Source organism: Neodiprion pinetum, chromosome 2, assembly GCF_021155775.2.
Source record: "Neodiprion pinetum isolate iyNeoPine1 chromosome 2, iyNeoPine1.2, whole genome shotgun sequence".
In the NCBI taxonomy this organism is placed as follows: Eukaryota; Metazoa; Arthropoda; class Insecta; order Hymenoptera; family Diprionidae; genus Neodiprion; species Neodiprion pinetum.
Window position 1 is genome coordinate 15,136,083 of NC_060233.1, and position 16,728 is coordinate 15,152,810.

The 16,728-nt window shown below is 37.2% G+C and overlaps 1 protein-coding gene across 1 annotated transcript; it reads right to left on the minus strand.

Annotated features, from left to right (window-relative positions):
* Positions 1–3,960: 3,960 nt before the first annotated feature.
* LOC124211856 (citron Rho-interacting kinase) lies at positions 3,961–14,965 on the minus strand. Its single transcript, XM_046611349.2, has 12 exons — positions 14,594–14,965; positions 14,113–14,357; positions 13,592–14,038; positions 13,394–13,526; positions 12,806–13,326; positions 9,183–10,646; positions 8,204–8,638; positions 6,764–7,113; positions 5,774–5,934; positions 5,005–5,217; positions 4,671–4,926; positions 3,961–4,612 (listed from the first exon to the last, which is right to left on the minus strand). Exons 1-12 carry the CDS (start codon positions 14,616–14,618, stop codon positions 4,498–4,500), a joined length of 4,365 nt encoding a protein of 1,454 aa, XP_046467305.1. The 5' UTR covers positions 14,619–14,965; the 3' UTR covers positions 3,961–4,497.
* Between the last annotated feature and the right edge of the window lie 1,763 nt (positions 14,966–16,728).

A 16,728-nucleotide genomic window follows, 5' to 3' on the forward strand; every position in this document is an offset into this window, starting at 1 on the left:
CACTGCAGAAATGTGTATGTACTTTTACATATTTTAAGTAATTTTTTTGCAACCATATCGTGAAATTTACCATAGAAATTGTGGAAAAAGTAAATGAAAAATTTACACCAGAGCAGTTGAAGCTTCTGAATAATTGAAGGATAAACAAGGGAGAATATATATTTTCTCCGGTAAAATAATATAATTCCCTGACTTTTGCCGATTGGAAAAATCTTCCAACTAATCTCGCTTTTCTCAATTATCCCGTTCTGTCACCACGATGGTTTCGTACTGCCGAAAAATTTCCTAATTTTCTCCCGAATGCCCTGAAATGGTAATGAAAATACTGTTCAAGGTAATTTGTGGAATATGGTGTAATAAACTTAAGCAGGAGTTACATCAAAGTGGAAATCGAAAAATGATTCGTTTTTTTTCAAACAAACTGATATTTCATTTGTTATTAATTATTATTATTAAAACTGAAATGATTTTTACAAACAAAACAGAAATACCTTTCCCATATTTCCTTGCGTTTCATGTGGATTCGACGAATTTCCTTGAAAATTTCTAGCCCTCCCTGATTTCCCGGTTCAGTCACCACCGTGCTATTCTATATCTATTCTGCTATATTTTGTCCATAGTTCAAGTGGGCAACATATACAACAAATATTCGAGTAACTCAACCGGACTTGCAGGTCAAATTGTAATATTGATCTCTGTACATATAATGACTTTGGAATACTTTAAGGAAGTTGGCTACCAAAACCGAAGTCATGAGCAATTGGTTGAAATTGTACAGGCTGTAAATTTTATGCTCGGTCGTTATTCCCCGAAGTTTGAAAAAGTTTACTGCATGATCAATAAAATTAAAAAAAAAAAAAAAATTAAAAAAATGTGTACGTATATAAGCTTGTACGGAAAAGGTAACGGAATATTGCGAAAAGATGAAATTTGATCAATAAAAATAATTTCTGTCTATTATTAGAACAACGAAAAAAATTGATTTGACCTTTGAATTGAATTGATTATGGGTCTGATTATTATTTTTTTTTTTTTTTTTATGACCAAATATGATGAAAAAAAAATTTTCATACATACATTTCCAAGTAAGAAATCGCCAGCTCTTCAATAGAAATGCTCCCAAATTCCAAAAATGTTATTAATGCATGAAAAAATACGTTTTTTCGAAAAAAATTCGCCGAGGGTCGTTCCCGGAAATTTATTTAAAAATAAATACTCCGATTCGATTCCCCGGAGTCTTTTACATGGAAATCGATTTTAAAAAGAAGGTGCTCGTGGTTCGCTGAATTGCCATGAAAAATTTGGTAAAACTCAGTACACGGTTCATATGATAGAAAATGCTTTAAATCTGTAAGTGACAGGTTGTTGTGATGTTATATGAATAATAAAATCGAAACTGTAATTCTCGCTCATCTAATACTTTCATGTACAGTTGAATTGACGTAGATATTATCCCTCTGCCCCCAAAAATTCTAATTACAGAGATATGTTTACTAAAATTACATTCATAGTTTCTCGTACTACATTCGACTTGATACATTTCAGTTGTTACATGAAATAAACACAGACCAAGAAACGATTATCATGTTTACCACTAATGTTTGATCGTAAATTATATTGAATTGACCTTTCATGATATCGAATTCAATCTACGTAAAGAAATTTATTCGATTACATTAGACTACGGAATCACGTTCAGAGCGTACAAGACTGAACATTCAGGTACGTATTTCAAATACAGTCATGAATTTTTTCGTTTTTATTTTTCCAACTGTATATTACAGTTGCAGCAAATAAATTATGTTCAATTCAAATGAATAAAAATTCGGAAACAAATCCTTCGAGTAGTTCACTCCTAAGCAAAACGATCATGCACGAGAAACGAGAAAGGATTATTTGAGTGAAATGATATTTGTTTCTTAACTAAAAGCTATAGTTTAATGCGGCGCGGCGACCGTAATACTTACTTAATCCAACAAAATACTTTTGTCGGACAAAATATTTTTGACAACTTAAGATAGAATTGAATCAACCCTTTGAATGATCATACTGACTATCAATTTATTCAAGATAACGTAACACAAGTTCCTTGCAATACTGTGAATTTTGTATCAAGCGAATGTGTGACTGAAATGACTAAAAATTTGATTCGACGTATCTCAATCGTTTTGTTTTAAAAATATGAAAATGTTGTATCACAATAAATTGACCTTGTCTGAATTATGTTGTATTGAGTTAAGAGTTCAATGATTGATTCAGGTAGTGAAATTTGTTGTTACAAAAATCTTTCGCATTGGTTTGACTTATTCACGCTCACAGAAAGTGTTTTTCGAATCATATAATTTATAATTCTGTTGATTCAGAGTACAGTTGGCAGTGTATCACTTTTTCAGTAATATAATGTAATAGAATATGAATAATGAAATCAAAACGATACATCGAAGCATTGTATGAGCGGGAATTACAGTTTTGATTCCATTATTCATATTCCATTACAATAACCTATCATTCACACATTTAATTATACATTTTTTATCGTTTGCACCGTGCTCGATTTACAATAGATTTGAGATGGATTGACCGAATCGAAAGCACCTTTTTTTTAAAATCGATCTCCATGTAAAAAAAAAAAAATGGGAAATCGAATGGAAATATTTATTTTGGAAAATCATTTTGGGAACGACGGCAAAAAACAATTATATTTTATGCTTTGATTACATCTTTGGAATTTGGGGATATTTGGATTGAAAAGCAGAGGATTTTTTACTCGGAAACGTGTCCGAAAACATGTTTTGGTCTTCAAAATTTCGCGAGAAAAAAAATTTAATACAAACCCACTGCGGTAAGCGTGCCGTGTCGCTTTCAGCGAATCTGTGTTTCGACAATTTTTATGGACCGTGAGGCAAACACAACAATAGAAATATACTTGTACCCGTGTGATGTGTGACATAGGTAGGTAAGATTGTCAGTCACGTTGTCCGATCTAAAAGAAACCTCAGGCATCAATGAATTGCCGAGCCTACTACACCTGAATAAACAGTGTTTTCCCTCGAACCTGCGTCTTTTATCGCTCTAATATTAGACTTACTAGACTCACAAATTTTATTTTCTTTTATTTTTTGACATAGGTAGGTAAGATTGTCAGTCACGTTGTCCGATCTAAAAGAAACCTCAGGCATCAATGAATTGCCGAGCCTACTACACCTGAATAAACAGTGTTTTCCCTCGAACCTGCGTCTTTTATCGCTCTAATATTAGACTTACTAGACCCACAAATTTTATTTTCCAAAATTTAAATTGCGTGCCAAAAATGATGGAATGATCTCGAGGACCGTTCAGGCGCGTTTGTATCCTTTTCCTCGTATAGAAAATCGGCCTCGAAAGTTTAAAAAGTGATCCGTATATTCCAAATTAAAAACTATTTGCTCAACTCTACATCCTATTGAGCGAAAAGAATGATTCTTTAATTAGAATTTTCGATCAAAGAACCGATTAAAAGTACTACTAAGACCACCTTTAGAGGGTATTGAACTCTGAATCGAGGCTCAAAGCGTAACCAATATCGCTCGATGAAGAAATTCGACTCTGACGTACAATTGAACGATGTTCCTAATGGATATGGATCGAAGCGGTAGCTGGACAAGTGTCAGAGGTGACAGGAAATGGCATTGCTTTGCATTTCACGATCATATATTAAGACTTCATGCGTTCAAGTAGTATTACAAAAAGAGAGAAACAAGTCGAGTTTCATCAACCTCCATGTTACCGTTAGACTAGGATGCAAGGATAGAAAATGCAAGAGTATAATTCGGCATCTTAAATTACTAATGCTAAATCCATTTCATGTGAAGACAATTGTTCACAGACAGTCTTTTTCTTTGTTGGATTTCGAGATCACGGGAAGCGTTGAAACGGAAAAATTGTTACGTTTGGGATTTGATATTGAACAGAATTCAGGTCTGCTTGGATAATACAAATCTTTATTTATTCAACTGAACACGTCCTCGTTGGATGATTTAGAAAAATTACAAGTTTTTTCAGTACTAATACAGAAGTAAAAAATATATTATTGGTATTATATTGTAATCTTAGTAAAGACATTACTTATTTATTATATTCATTACCTTAAATTATAGAATTACTAGCTTCCGAGTTAGGTATTTATTACAAGTCTGCAAACCGTGTAGACTGACATATTTTGTACTAAATAGTTGTTACTTATAGGAGAAATGAAAAACAAATTATATAAATTAAATATCAAGTCTAACTTATTAAACAATCATTAAAAATGGTGGATAACTGTGGGTGGGTTTTTACTATGAACGCAGTTTTGGGCCTAGGGTTCCTACAATTAACGGCGCACAGAACGTTTCGTCGCTATTTTCAATTACCGTTTCATCTGACCCTAAAACATCGGCAATTCGAAGCAACTAAAACTATGATGCATAATTAAGATTTATAACGATCAAGTTAACGCTCGGACTTTGAGGCTGCTAATCAAAACTGGTGGTTCGATTGGTGGGTGAAATGCACTCTTTTACCCTGACAGTCGAGCGCTTCCATTAGACTAGAAGTGAAACTGAAGTCCGAACTGCTCTCTTCGTCTTGTTGGCTGTAATACAGAAGCTTGTTACATGGTTGAAAAATGTTGATATTAACAGTGAACTTACAGCGTGTCCATGCTGGTGAGGCTATCATTCCGTTTTGGTAAAGCCGTAGCTCCCTCTATTTTCAAAATATCCAACGCAGAATTCATCGAGGCGACGTAAATGCCTCGGCCTCCCGCCGGGCCGAGATATCGCGGATTATTGAACTCTAGCAAGGTTCGATCAGACGGTTTGGTAACCGACCTATACGACTCTGCTGTGAGTTTGATTACCTCCACAGAGGAGAAGTGCACAATGAATAAGTAAGGTTTTCTGTATGCTGAAACGAAAGGGTGAAAACAGTTAAAAAAAAAATCCGCTGACAAATACTCTCCGTTCTTTATCATCAGCCGCTTACCAAAGCCAAACGGCAAGTGGCTCCACGTCGGGTCATAAGTACGGGTTTTTCGTCCAACTTCATCTACGAAAACACCGAACTCATTGTAACACAAAAGAAGTTCAACGGACTGCGAGCTGCACGAGACGTTCAGAACGGCAACCGGAAAACTACCGAGTCTCGCTGCTCCTTGTAGGGCGGCCCGTACAGAGCTGTCGTCTTGATCGGGGAATTCTGTAAAGTAAACGTTTAAAAGTACTGAAGGAAGGGTGGAAAACGAGAGGTACGGTCATTGATACCCTAAGGATGAGTTACTGTCACAGCTATTGACATAACTCCAATGCATCTTTTCACATACAAGTTCGCTTGTCCCGCAAAAAGAAGTCGCGCGATAAACGGACAGATTAGTGTTGGACGAGCTACTTGGCGTATTTCGTCACAAAAATTTGTACACACTTTTGGGCCAAAATATGGCTTGGTCAATATGTAACAATAATTGAACCATGTCTTGGCGTTTCATTGGATAGGCATTTGTTGGAGACAAAAAGATATTACAATCAAGTTTTCAATGTTTTCTAGTAAGACCCGAAATGTGAGTTTCTTCACTTTGACCCGAGAATGTATCAAATATTTTTTGTTGAAATCAACCCATTCTATTGCGCAACCTCTGGTATTTAGCTATTTTATCCTCTCAATAAGTATAGGAGTGTCAACAATTGTACCTCTTACCCAATTAACTAAATGGGTAATGTGACTAAATCAAAAAACGAAATTATATGAACTTGCATACCTTCGATATTGTAATCGTCAAGATCAATTTGGAAGAATTTGTTACACCCAACAATCAAAAGGTTTCGCGTGAAGAGAGCACAGCTACACGGCTCTGTCGTCGCCAATTCTCGAACAGTAATAAACTCCCCTCCATCTTCTTGGGTAGTCCATTTGAGTAATCTGAATACATTAGAACCAATAAATTTTCGGATTTTCGGTGGACATCATCATCATACGACAATTGATTCTAACAGGGGAGTATCAGACCTCTGAATCATGTATTCTTCTGAAACTTCTACGAGCGTTTACTCGACTTAAAATACGGAGCTTGTGATGTATAGTTTCATGATCAACTTTCGCATGACAAGCTATCGTTACAAAATTTCAATCAGTAAATGTATATTTATCTAACAGGGTTCTCTTCATTCGAGTTACAATTGATTATACTCACAGTTTGCTGAATAAAATGTTGTAACAAACGAAAGCTGTGGTATATTTTTTGCTTTAAGGTGGTTCACTAGGTAGAGAAAAATGTTTTTGAAATTTTCATTCGTGCCGTTTACTCAAAATGAATATACGTATGAGCTCCTACAGAAGACGTATCGAAGTATTACGTTTTTGACGGAAAATAATTATTTAAAAAGAATAGCATTTTTTAAGAAACAATTGATTTCGAAACGCTTCGTTTGCGTCGTCTATGAGTAATCAATGAAAACGTACGCAATTGCACTGCTTTCTAGGTTCTACGGGGCGTAGAACATTAATTTTTGTCGTCCTCTGATAAAATTTCAGTAATAGGATCTCCTAAGTTTGAGTGCAAAAGAATATATTATTACTGAACGACAGTGAAGTAACTTATACGAACTTCCGATACCCTAATCTATTGCAAATTGAGCGAAGGAAGGCCCATTCGATAAAACTTTAGGCCAAAAGCTTCATACTTTGAGCTCCATACAATAGCACAATCCATGATCCAGAAGCCTAATTGCGTTCCTTGTAAGTGACTTACATAACATTCGAGGCGGTTGCGGCGCAAAGTAAGTTCCCCTGTAACTGATACAAATGGCAACTTTCGCAGGTGGTAAGAATTGGTGTAATCCTAATCGCTGGTCTCGAGCATTCTGCTGCCAGAGCATTACTCTTCAATTGCCGGAGATCGCAAAAAACGAGTTGTCTGTCTTCACCAGCTATCATTATCGCCAGTCCCAGATGAGGGTGCAAAGATAATTGGTGTACTCTAACAACGCCCTGAATTCTTGTTAATTTTGACTGCGATGTACGGTATGAAAAAAGACCTTCTTCAGCACCCAATAGGAGTACGCCCTCCTGGCCCAACTCTACAATGCAATTCAGATCGAGCTGAAAATAAACGAGCCACTTCAGAAACGATCTTAGTCTCGTAGTTGCGAAACTTTGTACACAGAGTTTTTTGAATCAATTTAACCACACGTTCCCGAACGGAATTTTGTGCAACAGCTGATTTAAGATGTGTTGCTTTAAGTGCTGACAGGTTATAAATTATCTTGAAAATACTGTTTTTAAGTGGGAAATTAGAAAGGAACTGTGGTTACACACTTTTAGAGATCTTCGTAACAAAAGAAAACAAAACATTATTTTAACCACAAAATCGATATTTTTTAAATTCACGGTGGTCACTAAAAATAAACGAAAAATTTCGATCATCTTTCCCCAACTTTTCCTGGTTAAATTATAATTTATCCCTGATGTTTAAAATTTCTGCAGTTTTTCAAGGAATTGAAAAACTTGAGAGATGATACATAAAAAGTGTGAAATTTTGCTGCGAATTTTTTCATACCAATTCGACTAACTTCGGAATCTCACAATTTTTGATTTTATTCACAAATTTTTATGTAATTGTCCGAATTTCAACACAATATGCTGAATTTTTCCACAAAATTATCTACAATCCCATGAGAATACATTTTTCTCCCCAAATGAATTGTTTTGCAGATAAATGCTAACCAGCTCTGCATAAATTTAGAAACGAAATTCTCTGAAGGTCCGTGCAAATAACTTTTTCTACGCAAAATCCCATCACCATTATTTGCAGAGTGCAATAATATAGGAAGAATTTCCATTGAGGTAGAAGCTTTTGAATAATTGAAAGAAAAAACAAGGAAAAAATATATTTACCGTGCTACCTCCGTCAACAACTCGATTACTTTGTATTTTTTATAAGCACTATTGCTTATCAAAGCTACATAATATTCTCGTTTTTGATAGCAAGTAGCACAGAAAATAGGATTTTTGGCATATTTTATGCGCACTTGGCACAAAAATAACTATGCTTCGATGGAATGATATAATTCCTCGACTTTTCCTAATTGATAAACTTCCTTGACCACCATGAACTTGTTTTGCTCTGCCGTTTATCCAAAAATATTTGTGAGTCGAAAGTTTCAAATTATAAATAACTGATTCCATTTACTTGTTGTTTGTCTAGTTTTAGAACGGTCTGATATCGATGATTGGGTGATACTGTGTTGACTTTAATTTGACTGGCTACAGTTCGCAGTGCATTGAGCCAGGCTTTTTTATCGGCCTGACTTAAAGCCATGATGTCCAACCCTGAGGACGGCCAACAAGTCGTCGAAGGTCCAGCCTCTACTCGGAGTATGAACGGCAGATCAGACCTGGCAGTGCCTGAAACCTCCGCCTGGCTTACTGATTCTGATATTGCCACACCCTCTTTCTCGCTCAACTCTAGCCGATTTATGGGCACCATTCCGGAACTCGGTTCATGCTCGTAAGTGCACAAGCTTGTTCCTTCTAGTCGGAGGTATTTCCTATCCCAGGAAGCCTTGGCACGGCCAGGTACTTTGACCCAGCCCTCCATTGAGACGCTTCTGTTGTTTTCAGCTGCCTGAAACGAAAACATAACGGATTGAGCAGTCGATTCCCTGGAGAAAATTAAATTTTGAAAACCTTCAGAAATTTATAAAAACTTTCTCATAATGTCAATTTCCGATAGTTTATCAATTTTTGTACAAAAATCTTTCAAAAAAAATTAAAGGTTCCCAGTGTTAAGGTCATATTAAATTACCTGAAATTTTATAGTTTTTTGGACAAAAACATTCGATTTTTCCAGGACATATTTCAACTACCCTTACTGATCAAACTCATTTTTCAGGGTGGGCACTAAATCTGTCACGAAATTCCCCAACTTTTCCAGGTAACCCAGACAAAAATTTTATCATTTTCCCTGACCAATTTGAATAAATTCGTTACAGCAAATTGAAAAAAATGTACGTATTTTTCACGAAGTCTAGAATTTCTTACAATCCCTATCAGACATTATCAAAGTGGGTTAAGCTTTTCCAAAAATAATGTAAAATTTTTGTTAGAACTGTACGAAAACACGGTACTCATGTATTTACAAGAAACGCGATTAAAGAATGAATTTTTACCAATTCGGTGTTGTCAGGCTGGTCGATCGCGAGAGTTTGAACACTGTCACCAATACTAGAAAGGCTCTCTTCACTGGCCTTCCAGGTCTGGCTGAAGTGCCTTGCAAATCCACCGGGAAGACCGCAGGTGGCAGGAACCAGCAGGGAGCATTTTGGGTGGGCCATAATCTGGCACTCGTTGCAGATAGCAGCGTTCTTTCCAAACTGAATGGAGTCGAAACACGCGCCGCACTTTCCAGTGCGCATTGATAACTTCACGTCAAATCTGTGCGGAATATTGTGTCTCATCCTTTGCAGGGATGGCTTCCTGGCCAACGTGTCACCGGGCGATTCAGCCAGTTGTTGAAGCACCTTTTTAGTCTCTGGGGACGGTGGACTGGCCGGTAAAGGAGCGGAAGCTTGCGCAGCTCTCAGGGCCAGCAACTGATCAGTTAAGGTTTTGACCTTAGCCCGTTCTTTGGTGAGCTGATTTTCCAGCTCACGATAGCCGACGGGCATTCCTGTTCCACTGGGTGGCATGTTTTCCTTCTGTTGCGAACCAAAAATCTTGTCGCACACGGTCTTCTTCTTCTTGTTGGACTCCTCGAGCTTCAGCTGCAGGTAGTCGATCAGCTTCGTCTGCTGCTGTCTGGTTCCTTCCGCTTTGACCTCTCTTTCCTGGTAGAATTGCCGCATCTCTTCCAGCACACCTTCCAGCTCTGTGATTCTGGACCTCAATTCTTGGCCTTGGTCGATGCTCTCCTGAAGATCGGTCATCAACCCTAAATTCGCCTCCTTCAGTTGATGCAGCCGGGTCAAGTGCTCCGTGCTCTCTTCCTTGACCTTCATCGCCTCTCCCTTACTCAGTTCAAATGCACGTTTTGTCTTGGACAGGTCGCATTCCAGCGCTCCGCATTTGCTTACCAATTCCGCGACCTGATTGCTTAAATCCTGCGCGAGCTTCTTGTACTGATCTCGCTGCGCGGCCAATCCATTTCTCTTATCCTCAATGTCGCTCGTTTCGGACTCTAATCTCTCGACCGCGCGCTCCGCGACAACTCTGAGCGTCTTTTCCCTGTCTTGCGCTGCGTGGGCTTCACGCACCTTCAACTCTGCGCTTTCCAGATCCTTCTGTAGCTTCATTTTATCCTGTATCAGCATGTTTTCACGAGTCTCGTGGTCGCTGGTCAGTCTTTCGTAATCTGTCAACTGTTCCTCCAGCACTGTGCATGTTTCCTTCAGAAGATCTATGTTCACTTGATGGCTGTTCGCCTCGTGCTTCAGCTTTTCCAATTCGGACTCCAGCTGCGCTTTCTCTTCGTTTAGTTTTGTCAAGCTGAGTATGAGCCGCTTATTTTCGCTGTTTAGACTGTCTACACGATCTTGATTCCCTCTCATTTGCTTACGCGTCGCGTCGAGCTCTCGGCGCAGCGTTGAGCTCGAATTTTGCAGCTCTTCTATTTGCTTATTAGCTTGCGTCAATGCCTGTAGAAAAATTAATAATGTATACAGGGTGGCCACTCAATTCCGCTCACGGAATTCCCTGACATTTCCCGGTTTTCCCCGACTAAAATCATTATTTTTCCCTAAAATTTTGATGCACAATTTGTGCAGAAATCACTAAAAACTATAGTAACCTAGGTAAAGTATGGCCAAATATATTAAAGTTATAAAAGTTATTAAAAGTTGTTCATTCCATTCATTATGATTTTTGAAAGTTGACAAAAAATGAAAATTTCCATTTGCTTGGTCTTGTTAAGTATATATTTAAGAAGGGGCTCCAAGAAGCGAAATATTTTTAGAGCTATTATTTGAACATTTATGCTGTTTGCAATGAAAATCGAGGTTCGAAGAATTATGACTAATTAACGAATGTGTAACTTTTTGAAAAATAAACTTAAAAATTTTTTTCCATCGGGACATTTTTCTTTTAAGCGTTAAGAATGCGCCACAATTTATCCAAATTTTTAAATTGATATTTAATACAGCAAAAGCAATTATTTTATGCGGTGTACTGTCTAGACGCGGCGCGTCTATGCCGTAACAGTTGCGCAGAGCCCTATGTTCAGCGTTCAATTAAAATTACTAATACTGAAGTTAGAATTCTGGGTGCTTATACTTTTGTATTGGAAATTTCCTTCTTTTTAAGAATCTTTTTAAAATTTTCGCTAGCGCTTTTACTTTTTGAGTTATTGCCAAAAACCTGAGGCTTCGTTTTTTCTAGACTATTAGGCGTCGGTGAACTTGCGTCTCCACACGCAGTGACGGCCATAGATAAATCAAACCGATGTCTGCTCGTACTACTGAATTCCTGTGACAATCAACAACTAAGCTTATAATCGTCAATAAGAAGAGAAGAAAAATTGTGACGATGCGTTGATAGCATCTCAATTTTATGGACAAAGCTTTTGAAATCCGTGAGTTCTATAAAAAGTCCCTGACCAACCAAAAAATTCCCTGACATTTCCCTGACATACAAAATTCCCTGACATTTCCCGGTTTTCCAGACAGGTGGCCACCCTGGTATATAAAGTTCCAAATTACTTTAAATTAAATCATAAATGTAACAAAATCAATGCATTGACGATTTGGCAAAAACAAAATTTTTTTACTGCCCGTTTCTGTAAGAAAAAGAGTCCATGTTTATTGGGTGATCTTAGTATTAAAGTTTTGATGCTGAATCTGAATGTTGAATTCGATTTTCGTAATTCAAAGTAAAGAAGAGAAATTTGAAAAATATTTGATATTGAAAATAGTGTGCATTTTTTGGTGTTTGAGGTCGGAAATGGAATCAAACATTGAACATTCAAAACCCTGTGTTCATTACAGCAAATCGTTATAAACATAAAAACATCGAAGTTTTTTGCATTGAAATCAGTACCTCGTAAGTTAAAAGACATCGATTTTAGTCGATATTAATTATTTTTTCAAGTATCATCCACCATGTTAGAATCGGCACTTCAATTTTGCGACCTTAAAAACCACAAATTACATAATCACACTGAAATCGGTATCGTCTAAACATTGAACTGTTTTAAAGTAGGACAATATTTTTATTGCTGAAAAGAGCTCTAAGCATTGAATTTTTTTTCCAATTAAAAATCCTCCAAAAGTATAGGAACATTAGGCAAAGTCTAGGATGTGCCTCATTTCATATGACTCCTTCCAATTTCAGCAAGATGTATAAAAGCGTACTCATTCCTATTTCTTCGCGAAATTTCACAAAATCGTCGTGTAGTACAATTTTAATATATAAATAACATATTTGTTTTGTGGATCTTGAAAGGTTTGTAGCAGTCCACCATTTTTAACAATGGGCCAAAATCAGCCTTATATCCAGAATTGCGATCATTTTGGAAACTTTTGCGAAAAAATTGGAATAAGTATAGTTTTTTACATGTTACCGAAATGAGAAACAGTCACATGATATGAGATACCTCTTGGACATGAGCTAAAAATACTATATTTAGAAAGCTTTATTTGTACAGCAAAAACTAGTATTCAGACCTTGTTCCAGCAGAAATAAAGAACCCTAATTTCAAACAGTTTGATAAACATGTTTCTCTCAAGATGCCCAGATACGCTGTGTCATAGAGCAAAAGTAGCATGAATTTTTTACGTGAAGAAAAATATTGGAATCTGACCCGCTGTGCTGAATCTGCTTGTAGTTTATTTCTGGAAGATTCTTTAGTGGCTTCTTCGAGTGACTGTTTGGCACTTTCAAGTTCTTTCAAAATCTTTTTGCATCTCAATTCCTCATCCGCGATTCTCGAATTCAATTTGTCAGTAATCTTTTGCTTCTCATCAGTCAAAACTTTGACTTTTTCTTCAGCCGTTTTCGCTTCTCGAGAGGCGATTCGTTTGTCCAAGTTTGCATCGGATAATTCTTTCTCCTTTTTCCAGAGATTCGATTGAGCTTGTCTCGCCGCTTGACGTTCAGCAGCTGTGTTTTCTCTGGCCGTTTGTAATTGCTGTTCAACCCGTTGCAGCTGTTGTTCCAAAAAGGAAATTTTTTGCACCGCTTCCTTCATGGATATTCCACTCATTCCCGATTTCTGGTAGTCGGATTGCTTGAGACTGACATTCTCAGCTTCTAGCTTTGTAACACTGTGCTCAAAACGACGCAAAATCTCTTCGAGATTCCCTACTTTCTGTAGGTATTCCTCTGTGAAAAAAGTAGACGAAACCAATCAGATTATATACAGTTTTGTAAATCACTGAAACTCAGTTACCTTCTTTTTCGAGAGTGTCTTGAAGTCTTCGCTGCAAGGCAGCCTTGTCTTGTGAAACACGTTCCAAATCCATTGCCAGTGATTCGCTCTGTTCCAAATTCACCACAGTATCGCTTAAATCTGATTTTGCAATCTGAACAAAGACGAACAGCCATTATTGCATACAAATAATCCAATAATACAATTATTTCGACTCACCACAAGTTGTTGCTTCAGTTGTTCATTATCCAATTTCAACCGATCCAACTGCGCTTGCAAAGTTGCGGTTTTCTGATCATTGGCAGCGACACCGTCCAACTGTTTGGTTCTTTCACTAAGCTGGTTTCTCAGAGCTTCAATTTCTGCATCTCTTGCTGGTATACTAGCTTGAACACTTCGGAGTTGTTCTTGATAATCTTTCAGCTCACTCTGGCATAATTCCAAAGCAACGTTGAGCCTTGACTGGCGACAGTGGTTTGAATCTTGTTCATGTCTCAGCTGGTTTTCTAACTCTGCGTTTTTAGCAGTTTCTAGTTCCAGCTTTGCTCTTATGTCGGCCAATTGGTTGTGAGCACGAGACGCCATTTCTTCTAGTTTAGTTTCAACCCCTGCCACGCTTTGACGGTTCAACTCCCTCGTTTTTGCCAAAGATTCTTTGTACTGCACCTATTTGTTGTTAAATATTAGTAATGTAATATACTCAGCAAGGTAATTTACTTCGAGAAAGCAAAATGACTTACCTGAAAGGCTCGCAACTTTTCTAGCTCAGCATTAGCAGTGTCCAATTCGCACTCTGCTCTTTGCAGTCGCGAAGTCAACTCATTATTGCATCTACACAATTCAGTGATTCTCAATGTCTGTGTTTCTATGTGTTTATTCAGTTGGTCCACTTTATCTTTTTCGGCAGCTTCCCACTTTCGTTTTGCACCTCTTATTAAATCCAGTGCCCTTGTCTCTAAATCACGCCTTTCTTGGCGTTCTAAATCTAAATCGTTTTCAAAGTAATTAAGTAATATTCAGTTACTAAATTTGTTACACATTGCAAGGTCATAACAGTAATGATATTAAATAGATAATTGTAGTAAGCAGATTCCAAATTGAATACAAATATGAATTGTAAAAATAGTGCAAGAATTACATTGGTTAGAGAAAGATTGCAAGGATTGAAAATCAGAATTTTCCAGGGAACAAAAAGCTTCATTAGTAAATCATTATAATTACCCAACGTTCTCTTTATTCCAGCCATTTCTGACCGTGCTTTAGACAGTTCGCGTTCCAGTTTGTCTCTTTCTTTGTTGGAAGCAGCTTTTTCAGCTTCAGAAACCTGACGCCGCGTCAAGTCAAAGTGTCTTGCACGCTTGGGTTAGTGACAAGCATGTCAGAGGCAGCCGAATAGCGTTTTCCCGTATTCCGGCATCGCCGATCGCCGACCGCCTGGGCGAAGTTTGTCTCCACGTTCGTGTAACGACGGCTAATTAATTCCCCTGAACACCATCTCGTCACTCTCGGTTACAGATGATATGTTCAAGAAGCGTCCCTAAAACCCTTGTAACGGTCACTCGACTAGCTACTCAACTTCAGATCTGTTCGTTCTGAATTCGAAATTTGTTTTGGAGCTCCAGATTCACTCCGATTGGTCGGCTTACAAAGCTTACAAAACTGGCCAATAGATGTCGTTTATCTCCTAGCGTTGCAGCTTGGGTTTTCTGTCGGAGATGGTTGAAGTCAGACTTGTGTCAGTTATTTGTAGATCGATGCTACATTTTTTTCACTCTTACCGTTCACCGGTAAGAACGCATGTTGTTGATACACTTTATTTATCGACGGTCGCATGAATAACATCAAGATTCCAATAAAACACACTTGGTGGACCAAGTTTGAACGAATTGATTTTACTATGATTTCTCTAGTTTAACAATCTTCTTATTGGTTTAAAATCATTCAATTATTATTTGACGCTTCCATAATCAAGGTTGTATCATTAATTGTGGCTGAGTAATATAAGTAATTCTACATTGTAACATTTTTTCCATATTACTTAGATGGGAACACTTCGAATTTCAAGAGTCGTATTTTAAAATTGGATTGCACAAATGTTCTTGCAAGAGGGGCATATGTATATATATATATATTTTGCTATGTGCATCAAGTTTTTCAGCGTGAAGCGAAAAAAATGTCTCTCACTAACCAAACACCAAACTATGTATATTGATAATTTTTTCTTCTCCATAAGCCGCTAAATTGCATAATTAAATTTTTGTTTGGAATACTAAATGATTCAAATCGATGATTCACTTGTTTTATTTCACTCCAGGGTCGCAAAAAGTACCGAAATTGAGGGTTCGACGAAAACGAATACATTCGGTCTTGCGAAATTCCTTACGGTTGTTAATCGATCACGGTTTGTTGTGACTTAAGATATAATGCATGACTGGATTTTTTCGACATTCAATAGAGAAAGTGCGCACGGGAATGTGGAATCAGGAATCATCAGAGGATTGCTGAGGTGTAGAGCCTGAAATGTTTATGTAAACGGCCTCACGGAACTCGCGAAATGTCAGGGCTATGACCGAATCATTATAATGGTTCGCTTACACTTGGGTGTTTCGTTTTATGTATACATGTAAAACATACTTGTTGTCTTATAACTTTGAGCGCACAGTTATAAAAAACATTCACCGAGATTATATTTGCGCATTTGCAAATAACTCTCATATTTTTATCATGTCGCGCTAATCAGTTGAATATTTCTTCATTCTTGATCTGCCCATAATGTTGACCCGGAAAAAATTTTAACTGACCTTTTTTGGCGTTTGAAGCTAACTCGATTTGCTTCAATTCTCGTCAGGTCGTTTCAATCCAAAATCTTTTAGAGATCAAATTGACGAATCCGTTTTAATTACAGGACCCATTATCACTCTGATCAAGATTTCGTACTCCTGTAGAAACTATTTTACTCGAATTGCAGCATAAAAGTATGTAACTATTAAAGTATCAAACTGTGGAACGAAATGGAATCTAACGTCAAAGAGAATTCTCGGAGATAATCGAATTACTCAGGCCGAAATGATGGTGATACATTCTTTTTTAAATTTCAAGTTGATATTCGAGTAAAAAATGTGAACAAAAAAGTTGAATCAAAGTAAATTTTTTATCGAATTTTCTCAGAATTATAAGAAAAAAGATACTAAGATCAGCCAGAGTCTATCGTATGCTAATACTAATTTTTTTAGATAAAAAAAGATAGTTAAAAGTTTGGCACAACCATGGAACTAAACACGCAGTGGCATAATACTGTATCGTGACAGATGCATATACGTTTAATACAATTGCGTAAGTAATATTTTATCAGGCCA

What these genes read in the sequence shown, in the direction of transcription:
- LOC124211856 (XM_046611349.2), bottom strand. Translation starts at nt 14,618, where the DNA reads ATGGCTGGAATAAAGAGAACGTTGG. An exon ending in AACTGAAGCAACAACTTGTG is followed by an intron (nt 13,527 to 13,591) that starts GTGAGTCGAAAT and finishes GTCTTTGTTCAG; the next exon opens with ATTGCAAAATCAGATTTAAG. An exon ending in CTCACCAGCATGGACACGCT is followed by an intron (nt 4,613 to 4,670) that starts GTAAGTTCACTG and finishes TCTGTATTACAG; the next exon opens with CCAACAAGACGAAGAGAGCA.